This window comes from Phasianus colchicus, chromosome 28 (assembly GCF_987193195.1).
Source record: "Phasianus colchicus chromosome 28, bPhaCol1.hap1.1, whole genome shotgun sequence".
Lineage (NCBI taxonomy): Eukaryota > Metazoa > Chordata > Aves > Galliformes > Phasianidae > Phasianus > Phasianus colchicus.
In genome coordinates, this window is record NC_143463.1 from 3,553,331 (window position 1) to 3,567,876 (window position 14,546).

Below are 14,546 nucleotides of genomic sequence, written 5' to 3' on the forward strand. Positions count from 1 at the left end.
GAAGCGAAAGCCTCTGGGCCGGCCCCGCCTCCTCGTGGCATGACCGCAGCCAATCAGCGAGAGAGCTCTCGGGGGCGGGGCCGGCACGGTGACCAATGGGCGCGGACGTCGGTCGCCAGGGAGGCGCAAGGCCCGGGGTGGGGGGGGCAACGGCGGGAGCGCGGCGGGGCCGGGCGGGGGCGGGAGGTAAACAAAATGGCGGCGGCGTGCGCGCTGCGGCGGCGGCGGAGAGGCTAAAGGGGCGCGGTTCGGCTGCAGCGGGCCCTGAGGCGAGTCCGTGAGGGCAGCGCGGGGACGGCGGCCGGTGGGGATCCCTCTGAGACGGGTGGACGCCAGGGGAGCGCGGCGCCGGGGCCCGGCCCGGTGCGAGGCCCGGGAGCGGGGAGGGAGGACGAGGCCGCCGGGCTCCCCGCTCCGTTCCCCGTGTCGGCGGCGCAGCGCGGGGCCCGGTGCTGAGGGAGCGGCCCCGGCGCACGGGGAAGGCCCTTCCCTGGGCCGCTCGCGGAGCCCGGTTCCCGGCGGCGGCGTCCCCGCGGCCCAGCAGGCGCACGGCGTTCTGCTCCCGCCTCGCTCCTTCCGTCTCCTCGGAGGCTCTGCGCTGTTCCTCCGGCCCCGCTGACACCTGTGGGGGCGGCCCGTGAGGAGTCCGTCCCTCTACCCGCACCCGGGCGGGGAATGGGGCGCTGGGAGCGCCTGGCGCAGAGGTTTGCTGCCTCTTGAGCCGTCCCGCACCTCGCTGTGCCCGCGCAGCTCCGGGGTTTGGCTTTCTGCCGGTGGGGTTTGGCTGTCCAACGCCCGCTGAGCCTGGGAACAGCAGCGGTGACACATCATGTGCCAGGCGCAATCCAGGTGGCTGAAGGATGCCCCTGGGAGATCTCAATAGGCACCGAAGGCCTCAAACTTTTGTAGGCGTGAAAAGCGAAGAAATTAGAATTGTTTCTGAAAACTCTTTCAAAGAAACCTGGTTCCAGCTTCCAAACGGCTGAAAAAAGCCCGAACGTCTGCTCTAGTGCTCGGAAGGTGAAGGCTGCAGGGCAGGAGTGCTTCCCCCACCGTCCTGCTAGGAGCTGGTGCCTGTGCTGGGAATGGAAAGCCACGAACGAGACTTGGCAGTGGTCTGTTTTATGTGATGGTCTGAGGTCCCCAGGATGACCTAGCACTTACCTTCACAAACTGGGCCAAGCAAAAGGCTGAGGTGACTTGAAAGAACCCTAAAGGTGGGACCAGGCCAGGAGCAAAGCGAGTCCCAACCTGATCGTGTCTGGTCAGAGCTATATATTCTTCTTAAGAGACGCGTTACTGGAGCAGACCTGGATCTTTTAGCATCCACTTGAGCTGGAAGCAGCTCATAGTTTGTTTTGTTTTCTTGTTTTGTTGTTTTTTTTTTTTTAATTAATGTTTGTACAATCTTCTGGATGTTTTTTTTCAAGAAGGAGTAAAAGGGAGTGTTGGAAACAAACAAACAGGATTAAAACCCTGAGCGCTTAAGGAAGACAAGTTAAGGAACTTAATCCAGGATGGATATGCAGGAGCCTCAGCAGCTGGGTATGTTTGGAGAGAGCGAGCTGATGTCTGTGGGGATGGACACTTTTATTCATCGCATTGACTCTACTGAAGTCATCTACCAGCCACGGCGGAAAAGAGCAAAGCTCATTGGCAAGTACTTGATGGGAGACTTGCTTGGAGAAGGATCTTATGGCAAAGTCAAGGAGATGCTGGACTCTGAAACCCTCTGTAGGAGAGCTGTGAAAATTCTGAAGAAGAAGAAGCTACGCAGAATTCCCAACGGGGAGGCAAACGTGAAAAAGTGAGTAAATGTTTCTGGTAGTTGGGAAGTGAGGGGGTTAAACTTTAGTTTTATTTTCCGGCTGAAGTTCTGCATCGTTTCAACTAACCACGTAACTTTGTGTTTTGGAAATGCTTCACAAGGTGTAGGTATTAAGAAATGCTCTCTGTCCTCAGCTGCGTGGCTGAAGGCTCCTAACCTTGTCCTGGCTGGGGACAGGGGCAGGGAGCTCAGCTTCAAGGGCTCCTTCAGCTGAATGGGGGTGCAGCATCACTGGGCAGTGTCTGTGTGCCCAGGAGGGGCTGTGCTCTCAAACTCTTCAGACAGTGATTGCTGCTACCCACGCTGGTGCTGGGATGTGATCCCATGTGTTGTGGGCATACCAAGCCTTGGGTTTTATTCTTGGTTTCTCTTCTGGCTAATGAGTTTAGGAAGCAATTCAAGGCTCTTTTCAGTTCATTTCTGCAGCTGTAAAAGAGAGACAAGGGTTGTCAACCTCTTTTCAGTGACTCAAGATCTGTGCTTGGAAGGTTTTCCAAGTGCCAGTTACATACTGATTAATCAGGGCACAAGTAACTAATTAAAACATTCTGTGGGGAGAAGCCTAGTGTTATGCTTCATTTGCAGGACTCGTTAGGTGGAACTTTCCCTTTCAGCAGCATTGTGCCCTGCACACGAAGACCTCACAGCCTGTTTCCCACAGCAAGCTGTTTATTACAGCCCTGAGAGATGGCTGTTTATCTGCTGGGAGGGGACAACCTCCTGCAGCAGCAACAGTTTGCACGGGGCTTATCTCATAGCAGGAGGGAGGGCTGGGGGTGTTTAGAGGACTCTTGTGTTGCGCACTGAGCTGCGACGTGCTGAGCGCAGGGCCCTGACCCAGCAGAGTCTTGTTTCTGTTTCTCAGTTTGGTTTGAGTTTGTGAGCTCAGCTGTGAGGTACTTCACGTCCTGTACCTTGTGTCAGCTCCTGGGGTTTGCCTTCTAACCTTCAGTGACATGCATAGTGACAGAACAGGCGCAGGGTTCTGCGCTGGGACCTCCCTTTGCTGGCTCAAGTTCAGAATAAGAGTGAGCTGCTGGTTAATGTGTAATAAAATGTTTCTTGTTTTTCTGGTAGAGGCATGGGTGCCCTGTTCCATCCCTGCCCCTTCACTTCTATCAAGAGCTCTGCTGAGAAGAGGGAGGTTGTTTCTTTTTTACTTGAACTTTTTTTTCTCCCTGGTAGTGAAGAAAGGTTTCCAAATACCAGGGGAGATGTTGATGTCAGAACTATGGGGATGGTGCCGAGTCCCAAAGTGAACCCTGTAGAAGTTTTATTCATGCATGGAGCCGGTCTGAAAATGTCTGATTTGCCTTCATCAGGGTTAGTTAGTGAACCAGACTACCTGAGTTCTGCTTTGTTTGGTCGTGGATGTTTTTCTGGCTCAGCCTTGCTTGTTTCAAAACACAGGGGCAGGTTTTAAATGTTGCCTCCTAATGAGGGCTTACTTGGGCTCAAGTTCCTATTTTTGTCACCTTGTCCTTCTCTTAGGCCACCCATTCATTTCCTTTATCTACATGATCAATGGTGATTTTTAAAGACAAAATGCTGTATTTTTGCCAACACAACTCTGAGCTAATCAGAACCATCCAGCCCTGCTGCGATAGGCGGTGAGAACCATCTCCTCTTTGAATGAAGCTGCTGATCAGGCATCAAAACCCTTATGGTCTGCCCTGTCAGTTGGATGGGGGGAGCACATGGTGGCATTTAACAACACGTGTGACCACGGTAAGGCTTTATTTCCAGGTAGTGCTGGAAAGCACTGTGTGATCTCTCTTTAATGTCACGCTGCTTGGCCGCACTCCATTGGTGTTTGGCTTTCTTCAGCTGCGTTTGAACAGCTTTACTGAGTGCTTTGTACCCTGCAAGCTGTTGGCATGTAATAAAATAAAAAAAAAAAACCAGATCGTAGAACCAAACAGCACGATTCTGTTCCCATTCTTTGTTGAAAGTTACTCGTTACTTCACTCATTAGTAAATATGTAATGCCTGTTGGTGAGTGATACTTGCAGTCCTTATCTGCAGCAGGGTGTCTGCAGCACGGTGCGTGTCAGATATGATTGTGATGAGCTGTGTAAACTTTGCAAACATCCTGACTTCAGCTGGTGTCCTTTGAGATGGAAAAATCTCCTCTCCCATCCCTGGCATGGAAGCACTGCTCCGTGCTCACTGCCTTGCCAGCACCCCAGCAGTACGTGCAGGCAGAGGGCTCTCCCAGGGCAGGATGCAGGCAGCTGCTCTCAGGTTATGTGAGGTGGATGAGAGTGGGATTCCTGAACCCTCAGTGAGTTGTTTGCTTTGCTGCAGGTCACAGAGTCGCATCTGAAGCAGATCTTCCTCTCTGTGGTTAATTTCACATTGTGCTGCTAATGTGGTGGAGCACCCTGGCAGCAGGGCTGAGTGGCTGTACTATTTCAGTCTCAAAATACCTCATACTTTTCTTCTTCTTTCTTGACTGTAGAGATAGAGCTTGTTCCTCCAGCAGTCTGATCTCCCATCTTGGTTTCTAACGGATGCAGCTCTTTGCTGCACGGTGGCTTGGTTTGTGTGGCAGAGATGTAATTGATTTGTAATGATGGCCTCGTGCCCCATCCACTTATCACAGGACGCCTCAGCATTGCTGCTGCAGCAGTGAAGGCAAAGCTCCTATTAATAGTGTGTTGTCCAAGAAATTCCCTAGAAAACAGTTCCTGGACTGTCAGCTCTTGGGTAATTACATGAGCAAGTAATACACAGGGAACAGTGACAAGCAGGGAGTAATGAGCAGCCTGGGGGGTGGGACAGGTCTGTACCCAGGCTGAGCACACAGAGCAGGCACTGCAGCCTGGAGATGTGGATCTCATTGTGCAGTGACAGTTCTGGGACCTCAGGTTTGGGGCTGAAATGCATGATAGGGTTATCTTAGCAAATGGGATGATTCTTCTCTATCCCCACAAATAATCCAGTTCTGCTCCTGGAAGATGAGCCTGTAAGAGCTCTGTAAGCCCTCAGTGCTCACGTTGGGGTGGGACACATCTCCTAGCTCAGTGTGGGGGATCTGTGTGTGCTCTCAGTCCCTGCAGAGGGAGGCTGGGGTGGTTTGGTCAACCAGCTGATGCTATGGCTAATTGCTGCTTCCACTTCATGCCAAGAAGGAGTTCAGTAGGATTGCCAAAAAGATGAAAGAAAATTTGGAGGAGTGTTTGTCTCTAGCAGCACAAATTTAATAAAACTGTGTGCTAATAGCCTCCCATTTTAATTAAGTGTTTGGGACTTTCTATGCATATCCCAAGTGTCTTGTACTGTACTTACCATGCTCGGTGATTACTTAGATTTGAATATATGCTCATTAGAATTCTTCTGAGGCTGAAAATGTGCAGTAGGCCTGTAATTTGGTGATTTGCTATGTGGGCCTGCGAATTGAGAGCCCTGCTGAAGGAAGGGTTTGCTGTGAGCTGCAGGGCGGGTGCTGGAGGCCAGGATGGCCTGAGGCTGACTCATCCCAGCCTGCCCATCCAACGGGGGAGGTTTGGGGTGGGGTGGGTGGCACAATGCTCTGCTCACCCACGGTTTAGGAGTGCCATGCTTGGTGCAGAGCCTTGAGGTGGGCTGTGAGAGCTGCCTGGCTCAGACCTGCTGTGAGCCCGTGCTTCTGGGAAGCTCAGTTTGCCTGGAAAAGATCCACCAGTGCTTGCCTCCAGTAAAATCCTAACAGCTTGCACCTGTGGAGGTGCCTTATGAAGCAAAGGAAGGGAATGCACCTTCAGGCAGAGCCAGGCAGGCTGTCAGCTCGGATCAGCTGTGCTGTATCTTTCCTCTGGAAGGCAGTTCTTCTGAAAACCTTGTAGGTAACATAGTTTTAAAGGGTGTGAACGTTGTCTTGCCTTTGTGGATAAAGATTTCTTTAAGAGTTTGTAAATTGTAAGGAATCTTCAGTGGAACGAAGGCTGAATCTGATGCTTCGGTGGTCCATGGAGGGGCATTGCTGGCTTCTCAGCACCTTCCAGGCATGCAGGATGAGCAGCAGCTTTGTTCTGGCAGCAGCAGCAGGCCCTGCTGTTTGCCAAAGCAAGGAGATGAGGCTCAGTCTATCTGGATGAGCTCAGTGTGTCTGGCAGAGTGAAGGAGCCTTCCATGTAGGGGATCTCTGCTCCCTGCTCCAGGATGCTCATGCTTTGAATCAGGGTCTGTGTTCCAGCAGTCTGTCCTGCTGTACACCAGGGGGCTTCGTGCTCTGGAGAAGTAGAACAAAGTTCCATGGTGCAAATTGTTGCAGCCACACGGTAGTGTGAGGTGAGTGGGTACAGCAGTGATGGCCACACACAAGGCAGAGGCCTCCCTAGGAGTTGGGCTTTCTCCTTTTTGTTAGTGTAGGTAACAATGGGAGCACTGCTGCACTCATTGCACCATCTCTCTCATACAATCTTTCTGGTAGATTCATTAAAACGGAATGAAAATGTAGGAAAGGTTGCAGTCCTCATCATAATGCCAATCTGATACCAGCTGCTAGGGAAGTAGGTTTATTTCTCATTCCTTTCAGTACAAATACAGTGGTCTGACAAAGTCCATCAGTCGTGTTTGGTGTCAGTTTCTTCTGCCATCCTCCTGGCTCTGTGCAGCATGGTGAAGCACCCGAGCACCTGGCTGTGCTTCAGACCAAGTGCCTTTCCCTCTGCTGGGGGAGATCTGACTGCAGAAACAAGGATTACAATTGAAATTTCATCTTGCTTTTTCAGAAGGATCAAGGAGATGAAGTTGCAACAGCTGGAGAGGTCCTGAAAACGTGGATGATGAGCTGCAGGCACACGGGTCTCCTTCCCTGCACTGTCACTGAAACATCACAGTGCAAAGTGCAAAGAAAGCAGCAGGGTGGAGTGTTCTTTGTGGTTAGCTTGGGGGGGGGGTGGAGGTAAACACAGGCAACTCCTGACAAAGCAAGCACTGAGGTCCATGTAAGCGACAAATTCTGTAAACCAAATGGGATTGGAGGTGGCTGTGGCCAGGCTGCCTCCATTCCTCAGCCCTTTCAGTATGCAAGAGGAGCTAAAAATAGAGATAATCTTTCCTCTGGGAAATGGGCTGCTTGGCCCCTGCCCCGGAGGTGGGTGTGCTTCGCTGCTGTTTGGGATTGGTGGTTCACAGTGTCCTTCTGGGGGAAAGAAATGGCAGAAATATGAAATATTTATCAGGCTCTTAAAGGTGGGAGGAATTGGTGTTTGTGCTTTCAAGCAGCGTTACAGGGAATGAGCCTCTAGGATGAGGATTTTAAATGCGTTCCTAATATTGGAAGCTCTCTGCCTTTGCAGAAAGCAGTCCTACTTAAAGGTGTGTTTGCTCTGTCCCTTGCTGGCTCTGAGCTCAGCCGTCTCCCTTCATTATGCAGGAACTTCTTAGAGCTCTGCTAATGCTGGCTGCAGTTCTATGCTAATTTAATCCACTTCGGCCTTTTGGTCATTACTATAATTAGAGCGGCTGCATCACTTTGCAAATCTGTCTGCCATTTAAACCAAACACTCTTCTGAGCTTTGCCTTGTTATTCCAGCTTTCTGTTCAGCTCTCTTAATTCTTAAAGCCAACTTGTGTCCTGCATCTTATGAGCTCTTTGGAGGAGCTGTTACTGGTTTGCTGATCAGACATGATGCAGCACCAAGTCATTGTGCTGGTCGTGGCTCGTTACTGCAGGTGGTCTAATTGTGCAAGCAAAGGGTGAGAGCTTTCTGAGCTCCATGCTCTGTGCTTGGGCAGAGGCTCTCCCTTCTGAAGCTGTGCTCTGAGTTTTTTGCAGTGCTTCTTTCCAGCAGTGCAGGCTGGTAAATGTGGCCCTGCTTTTCTAAGGGACTTAGCAATGGTAAGAAGAGGGGCTGGTGTGTGGTTCAGCACCTGCCTGGAGCAGAGCAGCAGAGCAGAGCTGAGTGCTGCACTGCCAGCCAGAGCACTCTGACCTGCCTGGCCTGATCCTCCTGTTTCTCCTCCTTACAGCTGGCAGCAGTGGGGTTCTGCAGGGTGACTTTAATGTAAAAGGTACTGAAATCCGGTGGTTTGGGGCAGAGTACAAAATCCCAGGAGACAAAGATCAAAACAATGGATGTGAAGTGGCACCCAGGAGTCAGTTTCCATTGCCAAGGTGCAGCAAGGCACCTTCCTTGGGTTTTGTACTTCATCTTCTGCTTTCTGCTGAGCAGGATCCCTGGCTGGGGAACCTGGAGCTGCACTGTGTTAGTGGGGAGGGTTCTCATTGTATCCAGCACCCAGGGAACATTGTTATAGGCTAACCTGGAGCTCAGGAGCACACAAAGCCTTCTCTCAAAGAGTGCAGAGAGGTAACCTTCAGCGAAGCAGCTGGGACTAACACAGTCCCTAATACACAGTCACTAACACAGAAGTGTAACGATCCGTGTGATTTAGAAACATTAGTTTCATTCCACAGTAAGGAAATAGACTTTGAAAATGTAATGTTTTTCCTTTTCTTTTCCTGCAGGGAAATCCAGCTCCTGCGACGACTGCGGCACAAAAATGTTATCCAGTTAGTAGATGTGTTATACAATGAAGAGAAGCAGAAAATATATCCTTTTTAACACAGCGGTTGAAGGTTTGAATTCTTGTTATTTTCCACTGTAGTGCTGAATCACTATAGTTCTGCTTTTGTTGAGGCTCTTCTGAATGTTCCTTAAACTTACAATTGCTTTCACTAGCATTAAATCTGTTGTATGCCTGGAGTGCTTCCACTCTTAATGCTTTCTTAAAGTTCCCCAACTTCAGTGTGAAATACTGTCCCCAGGTTACACATACAGGACTGTAGTAGAGAACTGCCCCTCCAGGCTGTTGTATTGTGTGACCTTCCCCACTCAGGCATGAAAGCAGCTGCAGATCTGTCTCTTTCAGCTGCTGCTTGTAGCTGGTGGTGTGTCAGAGCTTTTTTTCCTGGAAGATGGACCTGTTTATGTTTTGCAAGAAGTCAATTTTTGTCAATTTTTTGTCTATTTTTTCCTTTGTGCCCTTGGGAATGGTCAGTGGATTTTTTTTTACCCCTTGGAAAAAATGAAAAATAAATAAGAATCCATGTATTGTGGCATCTGGCTGCCAGCAGTGCTGCCTTCCTCAGGGACAGACGTGTCGTGTGGTCTGGAATGAGATGAGCTGGGCTCCTGCCCTGGTCTGCTGCGCTCTGCTGTTCGTGTGAACGTCCCTTGTGAAGTGCTTTCAGTGACCTACAGCTTGTAATGGTCATGAGATAAAAAGTGTATTGCTCCTGTGAGACATGCAGCTCTGGAAACTGAGCTGTGGCTTGTGATCTCAGCACATCTTTCAGACTTCAATGTGCTGTTCCAATGCATGGTGTCTTACAAATATGCCCAGATACCAACTGATGTGCTGCTGTGCCTTAACACACGAGTGAAATGCAGGTGGGTGGCTGGAGAGTTTCTAGTGAGTGCCCTTGGACCAGTCTGTAAGCTTATTGAGCTGATTTGCTGTCGTCTGTGTTACAAATAGCTGCTCTTATTTTGACAGTGTTTTCCAAATACTGTCTTGCAGTTACAGTACTTCAGAAAATGGGTAATTTAATTTTGTGCTTTAATTAGATTGAATATTCTGCCACCAAATCATAGATATAAAAAGCATGACAACTTTCACTTGTATTTTGTAGCCTTAACAGACTGAAGGGGCTGTAATTCAATTACTGTCTGCAGAAAGATACCATTTAATTAAGAAGAAGCTGGGATGCTAATGGGGAAGCATGTTGAAAAAGAGCCCAAGAGAGACCTCGTGTGTTGGTAGTAGGTGATGACAACCCAGAATGGTCATTCAAAAAAGTTTTGACCTCTCTCAGCTAGAAGGGGTGGTTTTGCTTCCTTACTTATTTGGGGGAAAAAGGGGAAAAAATCCTTATTTCCAGAATGAACAATGTGGCATTTGAAACTGGTCCTTAAAAGAAGGGAGGATTCTGTTCTTGCCTGAGTGTTGTGCTGCTGATAGGAGTGCAGGCTTCAGCTGTGCTTATTCTCAGGAAGGTGGTGTTTTAACAGCTTGTCTGTCTAGTCAAAGCCTTCAAGGATTTCCTTGGTAATAGGAAAGCTGTGATGACTGGATTAAAAATATCAAGCACCTTTAGTATTTAATAGGCTGCTCTGCTGACCTGATGCTGGGAATGCAGAGCTGGTGATGAATGGAGAGCTGATCCAGGCAGAAAATAACTCCTGTTGAACAAGCAGCATTGCAGCTGGCACCCTGACTTGACAGCTTCTGTTAGCAGTGTGTGCAGCTGTGTGTGGGAGCAGAACCCTACTGATGAGCAGAAATGAGAACTTTGTTGTGGGGCACCTGTGCTAGATCTGCTCTGCCTGGAAGTTTGTGCTGGAATCTGGCTGACTGGCCAGGAATGGGCAGCTGCAGAGGAGGGGGGTTAGAAGCAGGTGATGAAACCAAAATTAGGTGGTTCTTTCTAGAAAGAATGAGAGGTGAGTTTTATTTCCCAACTGCTACTCTGTATAATCCATTGTTAGTATTGTTTTCTTGAAGATGGGAGAGTTGCTGTCTTCCTTGTCACTGTGATACACACAGTCCCTGCCTTCTACTGGGGTAAGAATTTGTAAGAATGAAATTTGGGTTCTTGCTGCTGTTTTTGCTTCTGCTGATCAATCGGGTGGCATTGTGCCCATCACAAAATCTACAGCACTTCAGCATCTCTCTGAAGAGCAGCTCATCAGGGGCACGAGCATTAATGCAATGTTTGCCCAGGGGTTGGAGCTGGGTGGGATGTTTTACAAAAGGGCAGCAGTTTCTAGCTTGGATCCCACTTAAAATGCAGGTCATCTCTTTAGCCTGTCTTGCCTTGAGAGCATCCTGGGAGATAAACAACTTATTTTGGGCTTAGGTTAAGAAGGCATCTGCCAGGATTAATTAGTGACTGAAGAAATGTGTTGTTACTGGAGAACATGGGCTGCCTGCATGCCTGTGTCTGCACTCTGCATCTCAGAGCTGCACTGCCTTGCCAACCCACCAGATGTCTCAGGGTCTGTCACAGCCCCTCAGTGTGCACTGTGTTTTTCCAAGCCCTGGGAGAGGGGAGCAGAGCAATGACTGCTCTGGGCACTTTTGTCACTTCCATTGTTTGGCCCCAATATTGGAATGCAAGGAGATGAAAACTGGAACATGTTGGAAGAGACCAAATACTAAAAAGTGCCACCAGCTCTTGGCACTCCTGTAGGTTTTCTTAATCTGTGTGTTTTCCAAAAAGCTTTCCAACTTTCTAGGGATCCTTTCCTACCAGTGAAATGCTGCTGTGAGGATGGGATGAGCAGCAGCTGTTAAGGAGTGTGTGCACACACCTTTTTGGGATGGGAAATGAAGAATAACACCTCAGGGAGGGCACAGGAGCTCACTTAAATCCCAGGTATGAGAGGGCACATGGCAGCTGGGAATGGGGCTGCAGTCCTCATGCAGCACCTGCCTGGAAAGCAGCTTACCCTGGAGCTTCCTTAACACTGTCTTCACGTATATGGTGATGGAGTACTGTGTGTGTGGGATGCAGGAGATGCTGGACAGTGTCCCAGAAAAGAGGTTTCCAGTTTTTCAGGCTCATGGGTAAGTACAGGCTTGTTCCTTAGGCTGCATCAGCTTCTCATCGCTGCTCTCTTAAATTCAAGGGTGCACTCTGCTCTGTTGCACTGCTGGCTGCCCATTGAGTAAAACTAACTTGGTGTTATGAGCCCATTTGTTACATCCATGGGAGGAAAAAAATGAAAGCCTAATGAAGCCGTGGCGGAGAGAACCCTTTGATTCTGGGAAGAAAAGCATCTTTCTGTTGAATTTTGCTGATTTTGTTTTGCTGTAAGTGATGCATGGCAACCTTTCCTGGCCTTTCTGTGTCATTCTGCTAGGATGTGTGCAGTGGAGGAATGTGTGAGGGCTTGCCTGCTCTAAATGGGATGTTGCAAGCAGCTCTGTCAGGAAAAAAGATGAAAGATCTCTAGTAGATGAACTGTCAATATCCAGCATGATGTGTTAGCTTGTTGGTGGACAGGCTAACTGAAATCCATTGCAGCGTGCAAGTAAAGGAACTTTAGAGTTCTGGAGATGGATGTCTGAGGGTGTAGGTGGCCTCAGTAAAATGCAGGTGCATTAAGATGGGTAATATTTCTGCATTCCAGGAGATTAAAAGTAAGTGTGTGAGCAATTGTTGCCATGCTGTCACTGTACAATGCTTCATGTATTATTGGTGGTTCACGCTTTTAGTCTCTGGAAGTGCTTGACTCTTGTTTTCTTTACCTGTTCCTCTAGGTACTTTTGTCAGCTTATAGATGGCTTAGAATACTTGCACAGCCAAGGGATTGTCCACAAGGATATAAAACCTGGGAACCTCCTGCTGACCACCAATGGGACGCTGAAAATATCTGATTTAGGCGTAGCAGAGGTACGTGAGAACTGCAGTGAAGTGGGAAGTGTGACTTTCTGGATTCATATCACCTCTGTGGGATCGATTGACTTATTGATTGTCCTGCTGAACTTGCAGAATGCTCTGGAGTGGCTCTGCTGAGTATTTATTGTAACTGGCAAAACACTTCTATCTCACTGTTGATAACAGCACCAAACTTCCATCCAGGAAGCTTTTAGAGGAGGATGTTAATCTCAGATAAACCCAGAAGTATGGTGAAATTGATAAGCAACGTAACCTTGTACTTCTTAATATATGGAGACTGTCTTAGCAAGGCAGGGTTGGTGAAGGAAATATCACTGATGGTGTTTAACTACAGTTGCATGTTCTCATGATATGTAAGTAGACATTCAGTAGCAGAGTTTTCTCCTTTTGTGAAAGTTCTGACCAGTTACAACTTGCACGCCTTGGAAGTTTGAAACTAATGGGTTTCTTTGCAGGCATTGCATCCATTTGCAGAGGATGACACGTGCCGAACGAGCCAAGGGTCGCCAGCATTCCAGCCACCAGAAATTGCCAATGGCCTTGATACCTTTTCAGGCTTTAAAGTAGACATCTGGTCCGCAGGGGTCACACTGTAAGTGCCCATGCAGCATCCAGGACTTGCAGTGACAAATGACACGTCCCCAAATAGCTCAGTCTTGTGCAATCTGCTGTCCCCACGCTCTTGTGTGTGGTGTTGGGGGGGTTGGGGAGGGTTTATGCAGCTTGGCCTATCCTTGGGGTGTGTGTGTGTGTGTGTTCCCTGAAGTGCTTGCAGTTCTGAATAAAGTCATCTCCACACTTAGTAAGTCTCTGCCAGCCATTTCTCAGCATCTGAGATGCACAGTTGCTGTAATAATAGAAACCACAAAGTGCTTGTATCTCTAGTATTTATTTTTAAAAGTTTCTTCCATTCCAGCCTGTCAGGAAGATGTCTTTGTGGTATTGACTCATGTGAATGAAGAGGCTGTGATATAGACAGACAAAGTTGGAAGAGGCATTCCAAATACTGTCAGATATTCATCTTTGTTTCCTCTTACCTCCTTTTGGTTTCTGCTGTCATGTGAGAGCTGAGCACCTGTTCTGTGTGCTTCATCTCATACAGCTTCTCCTTCTGCCTTTACAGATACAACATTACAACGGGTCTATACCCCTTTGAAGGGGATAATATATATAAGTTATTTGAAAACATCGGGAAAGGTGACTTCACAATTCCAGAGGATTGTGGTCCTCCACTCTCAGACTTATTGAGAGGTGAGTCTCCCAGGTGGCTCAGAGTGAATGGGTAAAATTTAGAGGTGCAGCACATGCTCTGCTCATAAAGGTTGGGGAGTTTTGTTCTGAGTATTCTGTGATGGTATAGGATCCTATTGAAAAGGGAGGTAGGCTTATTTGTTTTGGGGTAAGACAAAGATCTTGAATACTGGTGTTCTCCTGAGATGCACTAAACCCTTGGTGGACTGTACTTTGTAAGGTGGGTTCTTACATGGATTCTTGTGCTCTAAGCAGCTTTTAAATCTGAAGATAAAGCTCATGAGGGTAAATTTAAAATGACAGGTGAGGACACTTGATTACATTCCTTGCCCAGGCATTCTGTATTGTGAAATAACAAGTACTCAGGTTCTGGTGTCCTTTCTCATCAGCCTTTCCTCTAAGTGCTTTAATCCCAGTTGTCTTCTCCCTTCCCTTAAAATTTCAGTTGCAGATATTGGAGCAAAGTGGCTGGAACCTGTGGTAGAGACAGGAATAGCACCTTTTAGGTAGGAGGAGAGGATTGGTTGCTTGTGTGCTCTTCTTCCAGTCACTGGCTGTGCAGCAGCAGGTAGGATGTGGGAGATCCTGGTCAGAGTTCCTGCTGCCTCGCCAGAGGAATAGGTGCAGTATGCTCCCCATTCCTCAGCACAGGTTTACTCACTTCCCTTTGTCTTCAGCCATTCAAGAAGGGTCTGGCTTCAAATACGAAATGAAGCTGGTCGTTTCAAGTGTTGGTTTATTTTGTTTCATTCTTGCAAGCAGTTGGGGATGAGTGTGGGTGAGTGGCTATGGGGTACTGAGGAAGCTGAGTCAGCTTCGCTTCCTGCTGTCCTCAGTGTCATCAGGTCAGCTCCTGATATGGGTGTTTATTGCTAAACCAGGGGCTGTCTGCTGTAACCATACTGAGGACAGCACAGTGCTGCTGCAGTTTGTGGCTTGCTGCAAAGTTTCAGAGCATTCACAGCCTTTATTTATCCTACAAATGGCTGGCTTCTCTACCTCTGCAGTGCAGAATCCCTGTGAGCCTCCTTGTTTGAGGCTGACTTAGCTCCTCTGGTCCTGTACTGATGA

General features: G+C 48.5%; 1 protein-coding gene across 3 annotated transcripts in view; it reads left to right on the top strand.

Annotated features, from left to right (window-relative positions):
• The first annotated feature begins 157 nt into the window (after positions 1–157).
• The window catches only part of STK11 (serine/threonine kinase 11), a 35,338-nt gene continuing 20,949 nt past the window's right edge, over positions 158–14,546 (top strand). For 2 of the 3 annotated variants that reach the window (XM_031604198.2, XM_031604199.2), the window contains exons 1-6: positions 158–1,807; positions 8,286–8,369; positions 11,300–11,389; positions 12,086–12,218; positions 12,680–12,816; positions 13,348–13,475. In XM_031604198.2, the coding sequence (XP_031460058.1) occupies positions 1,518–1,807; positions 8,286–8,369; positions 11,300–11,389; positions 12,086–12,218; positions 12,680–12,816; positions 13,348–13,475 (862 nt within the window). In that variant the 5' untranslated portion in view covers positions 158–1,517. Of the gene's footprint in view, positions 1,808–5,423; positions 5,652–8,285; positions 8,370–11,299; positions 11,390–12,085; positions 12,219–12,679; positions 12,817–13,347; positions 13,476–14,546 lie in introns of those variants that run through there. The other variant, XM_090126213.1, reaches the window with a different exon arrangement.